Source organism: Rhinoderma darwinii, chromosome 5 (assembly GCF_050947455.1).
Source record: "Rhinoderma darwinii isolate aRhiDar2 chromosome 5, aRhiDar2.hap1, whole genome shotgun sequence".
In the NCBI taxonomy this organism is placed as follows: domain Eukaryota; kingdom Metazoa; phylum Chordata; class Amphibia; order Anura; family Rhinodermatidae; genus Rhinoderma; species Rhinoderma darwinii.
This window is the reverse complement of record NC_134691.1, coordinates 153,258,571-153,276,232: the sequence shown is the minus strand read 5'-3', so window position 1 is coordinate 153,276,232 and position 17,662 is coordinate 153,258,571. Positions and strand designations below refer to the sequence as shown.

The 17,662-nt window shown below is 39.0% G+C and overlaps 1 protein-coding gene across 2 annotated transcripts in view; it reads right to left on the bottom strand.

Annotated features, from left to right (window-relative positions):
• Nucleotides 1–287: 287 nt before the first annotated feature.
• The window catches only part of SLC35B3 (solute carrier family 35 member B3), a 41,765-nt gene continuing 24,390 nt past the window's right edge, over nucleotides 288–17,662 (bottom strand). For both annotated transcript variants that reach the window (XM_075828439.1, XM_075828438.1), the window contains exons 5-10: nucleotides 17,100–17,207; nucleotides 7,145–7,242; nucleotides 5,978–6,070; nucleotides 5,306–5,417; nucleotides 1,670–1,739; nucleotides 288–884 (exon numbers count right to left, since the gene is read on the bottom strand). In XM_075828439.1, the coding sequence (XP_075684554.1) occupies nucleotides 734–884; nucleotides 1,670–1,739; nucleotides 5,306–5,417; nucleotides 5,978–6,070; nucleotides 7,145–7,242; nucleotides 17,100–17,207 (632 nt within the window). In that variant the 3' untranslated portion in view covers nucleotides 288–733. The remainder of the gene's footprint in view (nucleotides 885–1,669; nucleotides 1,740–5,305; nucleotides 5,418–5,977; nucleotides 6,071–7,144; nucleotides 7,243–17,099; nucleotides 17,208–17,662) is intronic.

Below are 17,662 nucleotides of genomic sequence, written 5' to 3'. Positions count from 1 at the left end.
AGTACATTAAAATAATAACTGGTAGTATCTATATACTGTTTGGAGACAGCATCCGATAGCGGAGATCCATTCACTTGCGCTATAATATTACATTCACACATAGCAGGATTGCTGCGTTTTTTCTATAATAAAAAAAAATGTCCTTCATCTGTAGATGGTTGTTACAATCAGATGTCAATAAGGTTTGGCCTTTGAGCATTGCATGTGGCGGCATAGTATGAGCCACATGCAATGTTAATACAAGTAATGCAAAACAGAAAGTTACAAAACGTACAAACTGCAATTCATCATTTAGATTTACAGATGAAAACATTTATTGGTTAAAGGGACCCCATGCGTTAAACAAATATGGTCCATACCCACCATGATTCAGGGCAACAATAGGATATATGCTTTTTTTTTTTTTCTTCACACAGATAATTTGGTGTTTGGAAACGGACAACTCCCTGTTGCAACATTGACTTAAGAACAGTAAAAATAAAAATGCCATAAAAAAGTAGAGAGGTAATAGGTCCCCGAGTACCATCCATCATATAAAGTCACCACACAGAGTCCCGTCCAGTAAAATGCTCATTCGTGAGCAGAGTGGTGAAATCACCTCCTTGGCTTACACTTCAGCAGCAACAACGCAGACAATATGCCTTCACCTTCTCGTAATGTATTAGATTCCCTTTAGAAAAATCTAATCATTTAATGATTGTTAAGGTTAAAAAAAAAAAAAGAATATATATATTTATACAGTCTGTGAGAACGTCCTTGAATTTAGGTTGGTGCCTTTTTTCTTCAGAATGTTGTACAGATGAGGCAATCTCATTTTGTCCATGTTCTTACCGTAGACATTTAAGAATATTCCAAGTAGAACTAATAATCCAGACCATATATATCTGTAAAGACAAGAAAATGATATGAGTGCCAATTGCAAATATTTGGGGGGTGTAGTAACTACATCTCTATATGTACAAATAAACAGACAATAGATATTTATCATGTATAGAACAGTAGAAGCTCTATAGAAAAAAAAAAGAGGCCATTATCTTCTTCCCTATTTAGATGTTGGAAACTACTTGATAGAATACAATGAACATTTCTTTGCCTGGAGTGCTAGAGCTCTAACCACCCTCCATTTATACTTTCCCAGTGCTCGTGATCCCCTTGGCATGTCATGGCAGGCCTCTCCTGATGTCTGCTCCTTCTTTTAGCTCCTAAGGTGGGGTTGTTATCGCGCACCCGGAAACCGCACAGGAAATAGCTCACACTACATCCAAATTTATTTTCCATGACATCTGCCACTACATCACAGGCAAAAGCATATTTTTTTTCCAATTCGGTGGCTGCAGAGATCCGTGTGCATGACGAAGCTGTAAAGGAGCTTAAACTAATATCAGTCCGGCTCGCTTCATCCTGCTGGCTATATTTCAGAATAGGTGTTCCCAGGCTTGTTCCATGAAAGTTACAGGATAACACAGGGCTGATTTTCTCAACTCCCCCCTCACCCAATCCGTTCCACCCACAGTACCTCTGTATATTTGTTATACTGTAAGAATCCCTAAAGAAAATTATAACCAAAACAGTGAAAAAATTTACATTGCAATATATACATTATACAGCAAACTACAAATGAATATATCCAATACAAATAACCAACAGAAAAACCTGAATGGAAACTTACTGGAGGGTGAAGGGTTTTGCAAAAAATAAGAAAGATAGCACAATGGTCATGGCCTTTCTTCCAGTTGTTACTGTATAAAGAAGGTAAAAAAAATGTTTTAATCCAATACAATCAACGTATGTGCACGTATATTGGGTCTTATAATTTGAAAACATGTTCTTGTACATGGCTCATAAAGCTGGGTTTACATGAGCTGATTTCCGATCAATCAGACGGACATCAAGATAATAATCTAGATGGGGATATGGACTGTATTTACACACACAGATATTTTGCTAGAATGAAAATAGGAAAATGGTTAAAAATTCCTGCGTCTATTGCCGCGAATACGGTTTTGTGAATGTTCAGATTTTATGCAGGTTAGATGATAGTGAAATTCCTTTAAAGAGTTTTACCCACAAACACAGGATAGGTGATGAATGTTAGATGCTGGGACTGCCAATGATTATTAGTTCGGGGATCCCGAGTCCCCCATCCCGACACAACTGCAGTGAGGAGGAATCTAAGGAGCGGCGGCGAAGCATGCGCACTGGAGCTCCATACAACTTTATGGGAGTTAGATAGCAGAGCGCGCTTACTTTTTTCGTTTAATATATAACCACTAGGCAGTAAGCTCTTGCTAGTATATTTTTTTTAAGTGGATCTGTCATCATACTATGCTGCCCTATACAGTGCCCACCAAAAGTTCCAGGACGCCCTCATAACTTTTGAACGGCTCGAGGTAGAGGGTTGAAATTTGGCGGGATTTAATGGGGTCATAAAATCTACCAGTTAATGCCACAGAAAAATCCACCCCACCCTTGGGGGCGGTGGGGTGCAGCAAAATCTTAAATGGCACGGGGGGGGGGGGGGGGGGTCGAGTGGGGGCTCATTTGAAAGCTCATTGCAATACAAAAAAACGATGCTGCAAATGATTTTGAGATAGGATTTTTTTTCCTTGAGATATTGAACGCTACATTTATCATCTTCATTATTGGCTACCGCCGGTGTTAGCATTACCCAAAATATACCGCGCGGAGGTCGCACGGTCGGATTTACATCTCATTGGGGTGCTAGATTAATGCGAGTCCCCTTGCCGTGTGTGCGTGTGTGTAAACACAGCCAGAGAGAAGGACCCCGGGGTTCGTCATTCCCCCGGTATTTATAGACTCCAAACCGTGTGCATTGTCCGGCCAACCAAAGCAAGACCGAGGACATGTATTATGTGTATTAGTACAAACATAACAATTACTCTATTAAATCAAATGTTCAAACTGATGTCCTTCAACAACTTAACAGTGTCCTAATCGAACGTAAAACGTGTCGATAACGTTATTTATAACATCTGGTGTGATTGAATTTGAAATATTCACTATTCTTTCCCACAGCTCGTCTAAGTCTGCGATCCTAGTCTCATAGACTTTACTTTTTAAATACCCCCAAGTAAAAAAAGTCTAATGGGGTCAGATCTGGTGAGCTCGGTGGCCATTCTATCGAGCCTCTTCTACCAATCCATTGATCAGGAAAATTATCGTTCAGAAGATTTCGAGCTCGCATAGAAAAATGAGCCGGAGCTCCATCCTGCTGATACCAAACATTGCGGAAAGCTTCTCCAGCAATATTTTGAATAGCTGGTATCACTTGGTTTCTTAGCAAATTGCAGTAATTTTCTGTATTTATTTTTCCTATGACAATATGATTGAGTAATATTCCAGCCCAAACATTAACCTTCTGAGGATACTGGGTATGACTGTCTCTCATCTAATGTGGATTTTCATCTGCCCAATACCTCATGTTCTGTCGATTTACAGAACCGTTTAGTACAAACGTAGCTTCATCCGAAAAAAAGGTCCAGTCGAAAATCTGATGATTATCATCAAATCGTGTCATCATTGTATCGCAAAATTCCACTCTTGTGTCATAATCATCTTTGGATAGCTCCTGAACTAGACGTATTTTATAAGGATGATAATGATGCCTCTTCAAAATTCAACGGACTGATGTGGCGCTGATATTTTGTTGTGCTCCACTCGACAGATGTATGAGGATTATCCTGCACAGTGAGCTTTTTCATCATTTCTAGCATGTTTGGGTCTTCCGGATCTTGGTGCGTCTTTAATTGAACCGGTTATTTTGAAACGATGAACAATTCTTTTAAAAGTTGACAATGAAATTGGATCACGGCTAGGATAAGTGGCATTGAATAAAGCCGCTATTTCTCGATAGTATCTTATTTTTTCTTCGCCATACCCTCTCATCATCAATAAAGTGATCCTTTCTGTTTCGGTCAAATGCATTTTGTGATATGACAATAGAAATGTACAAAAATTAAAATTACTCTCCGAATTGGCTCTCTGAAATTCACAAGCGACTACCGAAATGTGTACACATGAAATCATATTACAATCGTAGACAAGGTAGGTCTATGTTGTATCGCCGAGGCCAATTGTAATAATATGTAATTTAAAGTCACCTTGATGTGACATTCCCAACCTCACACACACACACACACACACGCGCCCAGGCACATTTAGGATTTTACCCGCGCGGTACATTTTGGGTAATGCTAACACCGGTGGTAGCCGATAATGAAGATAACTTTGAAGTTAAATATCTCAGTGAAAAAAAATCCTCTCTCAAAATCGATTGCGGCATTTTATTGAAAACCGCTTTCAAATGAGCCCACACTCGACCCATTTAAGATTTTGCTGCCCCCATCCACCCCCAAGGGGGTGGGGTGTTTTTTTTTGGCATTACATGGTAGATTTTATGACCCCATTAAATCCCACCAAATTTGAACCCCCTACCTCGAGCCGTTCAAAAGTTATGAGGGTGTTCCGGAACTTTTGGTGGGCACTGTATAAGTGGCTGTCAATCACTTTAAAGTGAAGCTTTACCCCTGAGGCCTCTGACTATTAAAAATAAAAACTACATCATTATTATCTTACATACAACCCCTTGCACATCTAATTCAGAAGATCTACTATTCGTACATCTTATTTAAATCACGAGGAGGATTGTATGTCGATACAAGGGAAAGAAATCCGCAAGGAAATGTTAGAGAATGTTTGCCGTTTCCCTTGCAGAGTTCCAATCCTCCTTTAGACTGCGGATCTACTAAATGCAATGTGTAAGAAACCTGTAAACCGGCCTTTACAATTGGGTAAATGGTGGGAATTTTAATAACGTTCAGATACTCTGCTCTATTACCTAAAATTGCCTTAGATCACAAGAGGTAAAATTGGGTAGTAGATGTATATTATTGCTGATAATGCAATTTAACTAATATATTAAAATAGCTTCATAGATGGAACCTGCATCAATATTGTACTTCTTGTAATATACGCCAAATTTATTTTTTGACTTTACAGTACAAATTTCGCCAAAGAAGCACAATGTTCAAGACACTACAAGGCTGGAGTTTGTATGGTTTGTATAGTGGAATACCATTGGTGGTTCACTAAGCAAAAATTCTATCTGAAAAAAATTTAATATTTCCAGGACACATTATTTCAGTACCTTAGACCATATTAGTCTACTACCAGCAAATAGCCATCCTGCATTCCCTTTATCCAATATTTCGCTATTTACAGAACCTTGTTCATAGGTTTTCCAGCAAAACGCAATAGTACGGGGACATTTCATTAAGAAAATTACCTGTCACTGCAACAAGAGCGCCAAACATTTTAATCAATGCGAGAACAAAAGAAATCCCAAAATAGCCAGTGAGGGAGAAAAAGAATGCATAACCGTATGTCTGAAATGGAAACTAAAGAGGAAAAAACAAAAAAGTTACAACAGAAAAATTGTGCACAACTTAATTTTGTAATATATATTTAAGAAAAATAAAAAAAACACACACACCGCACAGGGCAAAAAAAACTCTACTACCTAGCAAATCCCTACTGTATATATTTCATATTATATACACAATATAATGGGATATCTAGGCTTTTATAAAGTGCATTTATCTTACAGTCTCTGATAATCTAGACAAGGTCAAGCTATTCTAAAGGATATAGAGCCTGATGTACTTCGGTATATGTTCAAAATGAAAAAAGGTGACATTATAAAATGAATACAACCCGACTGATGTATTAATTCAGAATAAATAAAACATGCCATTAGTGGTTTTTTTTATGGAAAGAAAAAACTTATTTGTGAAACGGAGTATACGGCTTGAAGGTAGTGCCTATTCAGCAGCCTCTCCATAACATGACATGTATATTTTATGCTGTCATGCACTATTGCCTTGCATTAATACAGTTCTCAGTAGCGTAGCAGCCATTTATTTTTATTTTAATCAAGCAACTCTATTTCCACACTCACCTTGGAACAGAATGATAAAGCGGGAGTCAATCCACTGGTAATGGCCAAACCCAGTAAAATGTAAACAAATCCTATGGAATACGAATACAGAACCTGAAAATGATAATAGGGAATATACATTTCATTCCGAGAGGTCTTTATATTGAATAAGGCTGTCAATACCGAGCTATATATATATATATATATATATATATATATATATATATATATATATATATATATAACAAAAGGGTGTGTATATATATATATATATATATACATACACACACACACACACACAGACACACAAATATTTTAATTAAGCAAACTAATAAATGTATATATATATATATATATATATATATATATATTTTTTTTTTTTTTTTTAAAAGGCGTCAACTTTGGACATCTGCTATTTACTAGTTGATTAACCCAATGGATAAGCTAATTGTGGGGGGTATTGCTGGTGTGTCCCCCATTGTTGGTTACTGCCAGGGAAAGCAGCTGCTTAATATTGATTTGCACTACAGCAATGCTCTAGGGCAGTGGTGGGCAACCGGTGGCCTCATGCAGCCCCCAGGTGTATGCGCTGTAGCCCCTTACACCCCTATTCTAGCGGTGTACTATACAGAACACATCTGTGTGTGCGCTATGCTGTCCTGCGCACATATACTGCTGTGTGACACAAAACAATTGATCCATTTGCACGACCCGCGATTTGCGGGCGGCTCTCGGGTGACACTCCGCAGCCGTCCGAGCTGCATATCACGGCCGTGCACACCACTACGGTCATGTGCATGAGGCCTAACTGTTAGGACACCCTCCAATCTCAAGAATAAAAGCCCAGTGTTCCCAGTATGCAGTGGACAAGTAGCCACACATGCAGTCCCTTTTCTGTTGCTAACGGGGAACACGGGACATTGGATGCAATGTACATCCCTTGTGAAGAGCTACATCTAAGGCCCCATAATGTGGTAACTTGACCCTTACTGCTCCAGCGGGAATGAAGCGTTATATAGAACCACCTGAATCGGTGTATTAAACCTTGTAGCGGCTCTCCCCACTCTGGGTAATAATGCAGCAAGGCCTCGGGAACAAAAATATGGATACATAGCAAGATTTAGACTAGATTCCAGCCTTTTTGCATTCTACGTTCTCTATGTAACATGAAAATAATGTACCCCTTACCATTTCTGAATTAGATCCATTGTGTAATTTCATCGCTTTTTCTTGCACATTTCCTATTACAGCATCGGCGCAGAGTGCAAGAGAAATGAGCAGCACCCCTTGAAAGTAACAAAAAGAAAACCGTAATCTAACTTTACCTACTATTACAGCTGAAACGTACAACCACAAAGAACGCACAACGGCAAATACCTTTTCCACACCACTGCCCTCGTTTTTACACCCCAACATTTGCCCAAAGCTCAAGCTTCATTTATTGAGAGCACGATTCATTAACATCAGTCTTTAGATGATGCCTATATAGATATATATATATAGCATGGTGTAACTTTTAATTGATGAGGACTATATAAAAACAGCATTTCTAAGCTAACCTTTTTAGTGTCGTCCCTGCCTGAGCTCAGATGAAGCAATGGAAGCCCTCATCCAAGCGGGGGGTTTATGAGCAGAATATTTGTACGAGGCAGCATAAGAGTATGCTTTGTTTATACTAGCTGAATAGTTTTGCTCCCTTTAGGCAAAAATGTCATCTGAATAGATTTGTCCCTCACAATGTTCAAAGGAATCTGATTAAATTATGTAAGTAGAGCTTCAGCTGGAATCAGACTAGTTTATGTATCAATGTTTCTGAGAAATTTATGAGTAAAAGTCAAGTGAAGTCAATTTGGCATTTAGTAACTAGCATCCAAACTGCTACCCTTAGGCAACCGAATCCTTAAGAATTTTTCATTTGAAAGTTAATATAAAATAGAGAAAGTAGTATGTTTTGTGAAAGCCTCGATGCCTGCAAGACTTTTGCTGGTTTATGCATTTATCCATGCATATGCTAGTGTCAATACTCATTTAACATATGTTACCTAATACACCGCCTTTGCAAAGAATAATATGTTGTAATAAACTCCAGTTCATAGCCTTCTTTTTTTCCTCGTCTTGTCTGTTCCGCTCCACTTTTATATACAAAGAGATACACTACTGTGACTACAGTTACTTTTTTGTGAAAACGGCATGGTGAGCAAACCCAATTACTGCTATTTGCATACCGCATACACTTATGTACTAAACATTTCCGCTTAGATCTCATTTCAAGTCATAGATTTGATTTGTATGTAAGACGAGTACAGCAAAAGAACATCAGCCATACTTTTTTTATGCGACTAAACTTTAGAACGTCAGAGTCTGCATGAAGTTGATTGGCCCATCACCATACAGATATTTAGCAAACAGCTCAATTATAATGTACAGGAAATTAACCACTTCCTGACCAGGCCCATTTTCAAGTTTTTGCCACGTGCCAATTTAAAAGCAAATTGTTGTTCTGTTACTCTTCCAACCTACATGTATTTGTTCTTTTTTTTTCTCATAACATATTGGGCTTCCATATTGTATAACAAAAAATAGCTACATTTCACCTTTTTTTTTTTTTAAATACGGAAGAAAAATAAAAAAAAAAACAATAACAAACGTGAATATGTGATATTAGGTGATGTTTTTTTTTTACATCTGGTGCACGGCATCGGGTAAACACACCTGAATACATATTTGGCAACTTCTGCTGACTTCAGCGATACGAAATAAGTGCACATTTTTTACACGCTGGGTGCAAGGCGGTGCTTACAATGTATGTTGCGCAAACAGAGTTTTGGAGAGCAATTTTCCAAAGCTGGTTTGCTGACATCATACGACCATATATTAGAGATATTGTAAAGCGCCAAAACACTGTTAAAGGGGTCGTCCAGTCAATATCTGATCGGTTAGGGTCCGACTCCCGGCACCCCCGCCGACGAGCTTGAAAGGGCCGCAGCGCTCGTACGAGCGCTGCTTCCCCTTCATTTCCTTTACCGCTCACACTGTGAATCGCTGACACTTGTAGCGGCGGTTCACAGTATTGCAGCCTTCTCCCATTGTAGTGAAGAGACTAATACTGTGAACCACCGCTACAAGTGTGTCCGCAATTCAGTGTGAGCAGGGACAGGAATAAAGGGAAAGCAACGCATGAGCGCTGCGGCCCATTCAAAACAGCTGACGGGCAGGGGTGCCAGGAGTCTGACCCAGTCCAACCATATATTGATGGCCTATCCTGAGGATAGGCCATCAAGTTTTGGGGACTGGAAAACCCTTTTAACACCCCCAAAATGACTTCTGGAAATTTGACCCCAAGGCATTAATTTAACGCCACTTTTAAAGATTTGATAATCTGCGGCGGTGTAAAATTCCTGCAGAATGTGGATGAGAATTGAGATCTCATCTACTTGCCTTGTACTGTAATCTGCTGCAGACTTTAGCAGATCTACAGATAAAATCTGCAGCGAATCCGCCACATGTAAAATAACCCTAAAGCTGGGGCTACATTAAAAATATCTTTAATGAAAAAAAATTAAAAAGTGTGTTTGTGTTTTTTACATTACTTAGCCTGCCATAAAGGGAGACGATAAAACTGGAAAAGTTTGTTATTTGCAAACAAACTTTTCTGTGATCTCAGAGACATGCTGTGACAGCGATCACGTGACCAGAGACCATACTGAATGGTCTCTGGATGAAGTTCCGTGATACAGAGGTCTCTAGACAGCTGTATCACGGAGCTCCTTACCATCGGCACACAAAACGCCGCTGGGAGGTGTCATGACGGGATACCACACTGTTGAAGCCCCATGTCTAGAGACAGCTGTATCAGAGAGCTAAATGCTGCCAGGGAGCGGAAAACCTGCTAAACTTCGCAGAATGTTCTGGAACGTCCTTGCAGAGTTAAGTGCAGACTACCCGGACATTTATAGTCTATGGGCGGTCCGCAACTGGTTAAGTGAAGGGAAATCTGGGGAGATCATGTTGGGCAATGACCAATGTTTTCTTACTGTGGTGAAAAATCTGTCCTGGTCCTGTGATGGACACGCAGGTGCACGGATCCTTAAAATGTGTATCAGAGCTGTGTCTTCTAACGATTCCAGCACCTGTGTGTCCAATACATGACCAGGACAGATTTTTATCCACTGAAAGCAAACAATAAGGGTCCCTATTAAATGACAGAAAGCAGAGATCTTGAAAACCATAAGGAATTGATAAAGAAAGTATATTGTAAATTTGTATAACTTCATTATTATTTAAAAAAAAAAAAAAATAAATTTTTTTTTATTAAAAAGTATAGTTGTGTATAAAGAGGACTTGCCACCTCTCGTGTCATGTCTGTTAGTAAATACTGGTGTTCCCCCTAAATGATAATTCCAGAGAATGTTTTATAGAATTCTGCGTTGTGCTGTCCTATCAGCGCTTAAAGTGTCAGACAGCGTAGGAATAGTAGGAATAGCAGAGGAATGGCACAACACAGTGTCCTAAGAAAAGTTTCTCCAGAAATATCGAGAAATATTCCATGGAAAATATAAGTAAGTATTTACTAAAACAGACACGCTTTAATATGGCGTCTCTCCGGCCTCATAACCGAGCGAGTGAATACGTTTTTTATTCTTTTGTTTTATTTTTTTTAGGGGGTGTTAAGAAAACAACAATAAAGACAGCATATCCACCATCTGGGATTTATATATTTTTTTACGCCATGTGGTAGAATATAATAATATGCTAACTTACTTATACGGGAAGCAACGATTGCAGCAATACCATATACTTTTTTTTAGGGTTAAATATTGTGAAACAAGAAAATATTTTTTAATAAAACATGGGGCTTATTTTTTTTAATAATCATTTAACCCCTTCAGGACACAGCCTGTTTTGGCCTTCAGGACACAGCCCATTTTTTCAAATCTGACATGTTTCACTTTATGTGGTAATAACTTCAGAATGCCTTTACCTATCCAAGTGATTCTGAGATTGTTTTCTCTTGACACATTGGACTTTATGTTACTGGCAAAATTTGCTCAATACATTAAGTTTTTAATTGTGAAAAACACCAAAACTTAGCGAAAAATTTCAAAAATTGGGATTTTTCTAAATTTATATGTATCTGCTTGTAAGACGGATAGTAATAGCACACAAAATTGTTGCTAATTAACATCCCCCATATGTCTACTTTAGATTGGCATTGTTTTTTGAACATCCTTTTATTTTTCTAGGACGTTACAAGGCTTAGAACTTTAGCAGCAATTTCTCACATTTTCAAGAAAATGTCAAAAGGCTATTTTTACAGGGGCCAGTTCAGTTGTGAAGCGGATTTTAGGGCCTTATATATTAGAAACCCACAAGTCACCCCATTTAAAAAAACTTTACCCCTCAAAGTATTCAAAACAGCAGAGAGTTTCTTAACCCTTTAGACATTTCACAGGAATTAAGGCAAAGTAGATGTGAAATTTTCAAAATTTCTTTTTTTTTTTTGCAGAAATTCATTTTTCATCTATTTGTTTTGTAATACAGAAAGTTTTACCAGAGAAATGCAACTCTATATCGATTGCCCGGATTCTGCAGTTTTTAGAAATACCCCACATGTGGCCCTAGTGCACTTATTGACTGAAGCACAGGAGCACCTAGAGGATTTTGGGGCCTCCTTTTTATTAAAAAATATTTTAGGCACCATGTCAGGTTTGAAAGGCTCTTGCGGTGCCAAAACAGTGGAAATCCCCCAAAAGTGACCCCATTTTGGAAACTATACCCCTTGAGGAAATTACCTAGGAGTATAGTGAGCATTTTGACCATGCAGGTTTTTTGCAGGAATTATTGGAAGTAGGCCGTGAAAATGAAAATCTACATTCTTTCAAAGAAAATGTAGGTTTAGCTAATTTTTTCTAATTTCCACAAGGACTAAAGGAGAAAATGCACCACTGCATTTGTAAAGCAATTTCTCCCGAGTAAAACAATACCCCACATGTGGTCATAAACGGCTGTTTGGACACACGGCAGGGCTTAGAAGGGAAAGAGCGCCATTTGGCTTTTGGAGCTCAAATTTAGAAGGAATGGTTTGCGGAGACCACGTCGCATTTGCAAAGACCCCGAGGGACCAAAACAGTGAAAACACCAAAACAGTGACTCCATTTAGGAAACTACACCCCTTGAAGAATCCATCTAGGGGTGTAGTGAGCATTTTGAACCCACAGGGGTTTCATAGATTTTATTAGAATTGGGCAGTGAAGATAAAAAAAAAAACCTTTTTTTCCCAATAAGGTGTAGCTTTAGCTCAAAATTGTTCATTTTCTCAACAAATAAAGGAGTAAAAGAACCCCAACATTTGTAAAGCAGCTTCTCTGGAGTACAGCAATACCCCGATTGCGGTCATAAACTGCTGTTTGGACACACGGCAAGGATCAGAAGAGAAGGAGCGCCATTTGGCTTTTGGAGCACAGATTTTGCTGGATTGGTTTCTTGACACCATGTCACTTTTGCAAAGCTCCTAAGGTACCAGTACAGTGGAAACTCCCCAAAAGTGACTCGATTCACGAAACTACACCCCTTGAGGAATTCATCTAGGGGTGTAGTGAACATTTTGACCCCACAGGTGTTTCATAGATTTTATTAGAATTGGGCAGTGAAAATAAAAAAAAAATTTTTTCTTCAATAAGACGTAGATTTTAGCTGAAAATTTTTCATTTTCTCAACAAATAAATGAAAAAAAGCACCCCAACACTTGTAAAGCAACTTCTCCTGTGTACGGCAATACCACATATGTGGTCATAAACTGCTGTTTGGGCACAGAGTAGGGCTCAGAAGGGAAGGAGCGCCATTTGGCTTTTGGAGTACAGATTTTACTGGATTGGTTTCTGGGCGCTATGTCGCATTTGCAAAGTCCCTGCGGGACCAAAACAGTGGAAACCCCGCAGAAGTGACCCCATTTTGGAAACTACACCCCTCAATGTATTCACCTAGGGGTGTAGTGAGCATATTAACCCCATAGGTGATTGGTAGAAATTGGTGTGCACTCGATGTTGCAGAGTGAAAATGGGATTTTTTTCAATAGATATGCCAATATGTGGCGCCCAGCTTCTGCCACCATAACAAGACAGCTCTCTAATTACTATGCTGTGTTTCCCGGTTTTAGAAACACCCTAGGTGTGGCCACAATCTGTTGCCTGGACATTCGACCAGGCTCAGGAGGGAAATAGTACCATGTAAAATTAAGGCCTAATTTGGCAATTTACAAAGTATTGGATCACAATTGCAGGGCTCTGATGTGAAATAATAAAAGAAACTGCTGAGAAGTGACCCCATTTTGGAAACTGCACCCCTCAAGGCATTTATTAAGGGGTGTAGTGAGCATTTTCACACCACAGGCCTTTTCCATAAATGATTGCGCTGCGGAAGGTGCAAAGTAAAAATTTCAATTTTTCCCTAGATATGCTATTTCAGCGGCAAATATGGCGTGCCCAGCTCGTGCCACTGGAGACACACACCTCAAAAATAGTTAAAAGGGTTCTCCCGGGTATGGCGATGCCATTTATGTGGAAGTAAACTGCTGTTTGGGCACACTAACATTCAGAAGGGAGGTAGCGCCATTTGGCTTTTGGAGCGTGGATTTTGCTTGGTAGTAGTTTTGTTTGGAGTCTTACTGGTGTTTCCGTTTATAATGTGGGGGCACATGTAAGCCGGGTGGAGAATATAAGGGGCATAGTTATAATAATGGGGTAAAAAAAATAATCCATAGGTATTTGTTACGCTGTGACACAATCCTTTCTGCACAGGCCGGTGGCGCCCTGATAAATGGTCCTTACTTATTCCCCTTTTGGTCCACACTCGGCATCTTTGCAGTTTGAGGAATTTTGCTGGGAAGTGTTGTCCTGGTATAATACGAGCACCCTCACTTCCAGCAGATATGATTGGGCCCTACCCTTCCTGGTTCCCTAATTTTTGGGATAATTCGCCACTTCAAACAGAAGAAATGTTCCCCTCGGGTCGGCACAACTGCATATTTTTATTTCCTGGCTTATTGGTGCCTTGACTAATTTTATTTTTTCATAGACGTAGTGGTATGACGGCTGTTTTTTTTGCGGGACGAGCTGTAGTTTTTATTGGTACCATTTTGGGGTACATACGACTTTTTGATCACTTGTTATCCTTCTTTTTTTTTTGGTAGGCAAGGTGACCAAAAAACCGCAATTCTGGCATATTTTTTTAGTTCTTTTTATACAGCGTTCACCACGTGTTATAAATAACATGTTACCTTTATTCTGCGGGTCAGTCCGATTTCAGTGATACCTAATTTATAGCCATTTTTTATGTTTTACAACTTTTTGCACAATAAAATAACTTTTGTAAAGAGAATGGATTTTTTCTGTCGCCAAGTTGTGAGAGCCATAACGGTTTTAATTTTTTAGTCGACGGAGCTGTATGAGGGCTTGTTTTTAGCGAGACGAGTTATAGTTTTTATAGGTACCATTTTTGAGTACATGCAACTTTTTGATCACTTTTTATTTCAATTTTTGGAAGACAAAGGGACCAAAAAATAGCAATTATGTCAGTATTTTTTAGTTTGTTCTTTTTACGGCGTTCACTGTGCGGAATAAATAACATAATATTTTTATAGTTCAGGTTGTTACGGTCGCAGCGATAACAAATATGTATGGCTTTATTATTTTTTTCAATAATAAATGACTTGATAAGGGAAAAAGGGCGATTGTCTTTTACTTTATTACTTGAAACTTTTATTGTATTTTTTACAACTTTTACTTTTTTTACACTATTCTTTAGTCCCACTAGAGGACTTGAAGCTCCAACTGTTTGTTTGATGTTCTAATACATTGCACTACCTATGTAGTGCAATGTATTAGAACTGTCAGTTGTTCACTGACAGCAAGCCGATCAGGCTCCGCCTCCGGATGGGGCCTAATCGGCTTCCGTAATTGCAGATAGGAAGAAATTGTTAGGCCTCCTGTTGCCATAGTAGCAGTCGCCAGCCTTGCCATTGCATGGCAGGCTGCCGATTTCATACAAACCACTTTGATGCGATTGCACTGGATCGCTGCATTGAAGGGGTTAATGGCAGGAATCGGAGCTAGCTCCGGTTCCTGCCTTTACAGTGGGATGTCCGCTGTAACATACAGCGGACACCCACTGCTGATGACGCCGGCTCAGCTTCTTAGTCTATTTTAGGGTAATTGGGTCAGGGCTACCATTACGACAATGATTAGCACGGGAACGTTTTTTTTACGTGGGTATTTTATGTGTATTTATTAATGTTTTTTGCACTTTATTTTACTTTTATTATTATGGTCTGTCCCTCAAAGGTTAGAAAAGAGGTTTGTGGGACTTTATTTTTCATTCTTTTACACCATGTCTTTCCACTGTGCAGTCCCAGTTACAGGGGAAATCAGTCCTCCTATAGTGACTATTGTGACCAATAGTGCTGTGCTAAGTCTAGTAATTCCCAGCAGCAGGCTGCCACTAACGGCACCCGGCGATCATGCTGCCTCTATTCATATACACAGAACTCATTGAGCGCTATGTAGAAGAGATCAGAGAAGATAGAAGCAGCTTTCACTGCTTCTATCTTCTCCTCAGGGCCCCCGGCAGTCACTGACTGGCGAAGACCTGACATAGCTCGGGCAGCAAGCTAAAACCTGCGCCGTAAATAGTCTATGGTGCGGTTGAGAACCAGTTAAAGAATTTTTCAATATTAGTATAAAATGTAACATTGTAGGGCCACACAAACAAAGTTACCTGTCATTTTCCTGTAGTTAATTACGTATTTTCTCCAGTATGTCTGGCATTGTGGCACATATGTCCAGTAGCGTCTCTTTAGCTCTCAGATTTGGGAGTAGTTCTATGCTGCGCATGCACACAAATTCACAGGCATATACTGCCTGGTGATTATGTCAATAGAGTGAGAATGTCCGCATTAGTAACAGCAAACTTTCTTTCGAGGACACAATATGTATGCCATCCCACAATCAAGATCTGAACATAGACTTATTGACTGATGGAGAACAGATTATAAAGTTATAAAGAAAGGAATTTCAATGGGATCATTTTTTGAGTTGATGATTACTGGAGCTTGCCGAATATGTTTCATGATAGGGAAAAAAATAGGCAAAACATTATTCAGAACATTTAGTTTTGACTGTTCAGTTTACAGTAGAAGTATTGTAAATATCCATTAGCGAGTCTTGCAGACCATGTTCAGTAAAGGTCATTAAATCCATGACAAAATACACGTGCAACAGTTTGACCTTTGGCAATGCCAAGGGGGAAAAGCGCTGCAAAATTAGGAACAAATCAGCAGCAGAATAGAGCATGCTGAGAATTCGAAGAGTCGCAGATTAGTCTCATATCCATGCAGATTTATTCTTCAGCAAGAAAATGGGTATTTCCCATGGGTGAACATGGCCACACAAAGATCTGGTGCTGTCACTCCGGTCCCAGCTACCAGACACAGAAAGAAGATGGGACTCGACGCTAACATTTGACCGCTGGATGGCATGTTGGTTACAGGATTATACAGCATGATCTTAGTATTAGTGGTGTTCGCTATGACAGGTAGTCTTGCATTCTTTGTTAGATTTTTCACACACTAGGTGTTTGAATTAGAATGGTGGATTGAAAAAGCATGTAACGGTGTTAAAGTACACACACGCCAAAAACCAAAAAATTAAGAGATCCAGGTCCAGAAAGAAGAGATCTGGGCTGCTGTATGTGCTGTACCTGTACTTGCTTGTGATACAGAGGTAAATAAGTTAATTTCAAGGTAAAGGCTGTACAGAACAAATTAGTGAAAAGTAATACACTGATATATTTTTCCCTCCATATGTTATGCAGACACTGATAGTAACACCAGCATACAGCAGCCCGTGTCCCTGCTTTTTGAGCTTCTTTGAGTAGGACTAAGGGGGATTGGGATTAACTGCAACCAAACCCGAATTATCAGTTTTGGTCAAAAGTGAAAAAGAGAACTAGACGAAATAATTGATGAATTATGCATGTAATTATAGGGCATATAAAACCAAGCCACTGCATGATTCACCAAAAGGTTAATAATTCAACAACATCTGGAGAACTATGGACTGTGTAGCCCTTTTGTACTTAAACTCCTTACCTGTCACATTGAAGTTTGGTGCAACTGTACTATCAGCCAGTGTAAACCATATGAGCCCAGCGCTCATGCATAAAGCTGCAGTCACATCCACAGCATTATATCGCTTCCCTGTAAACAAAGTAAAATAAATTAGATCCAAATTTGTTCCCTTACCTAATCCTTTAATAACCTAGTGAAGAAAACGCTCCACAATTTTATATCCATAAATGTTTACAATTCACAATCAAGCACGTAGACATTCTAAGGGCTTATTTACATGACTGTATTTGAGAAAAACCTTTCCATACTGTCCTTTTTTTTCCAATACTGTCATTTTGTAAAAAAAACAATAAATTAAAAAAATGGAACACAAACTGCGGATCGGGCCGTGTCAATTAGCCCATAGAAGTTACAGGTCTATATTATACTTGACATGATCTTTATAATTCATACAAACATTTGATATAGTGTGAAAATACGCTTAGTGAAGTCAACGTTCCACTAAAGAAGGTTTCATCATATTCCCATTTGGTTCCTCATGTTTTAAAGTGCTTACAGTATTTTGAACGTTCCTTTTCTACCTG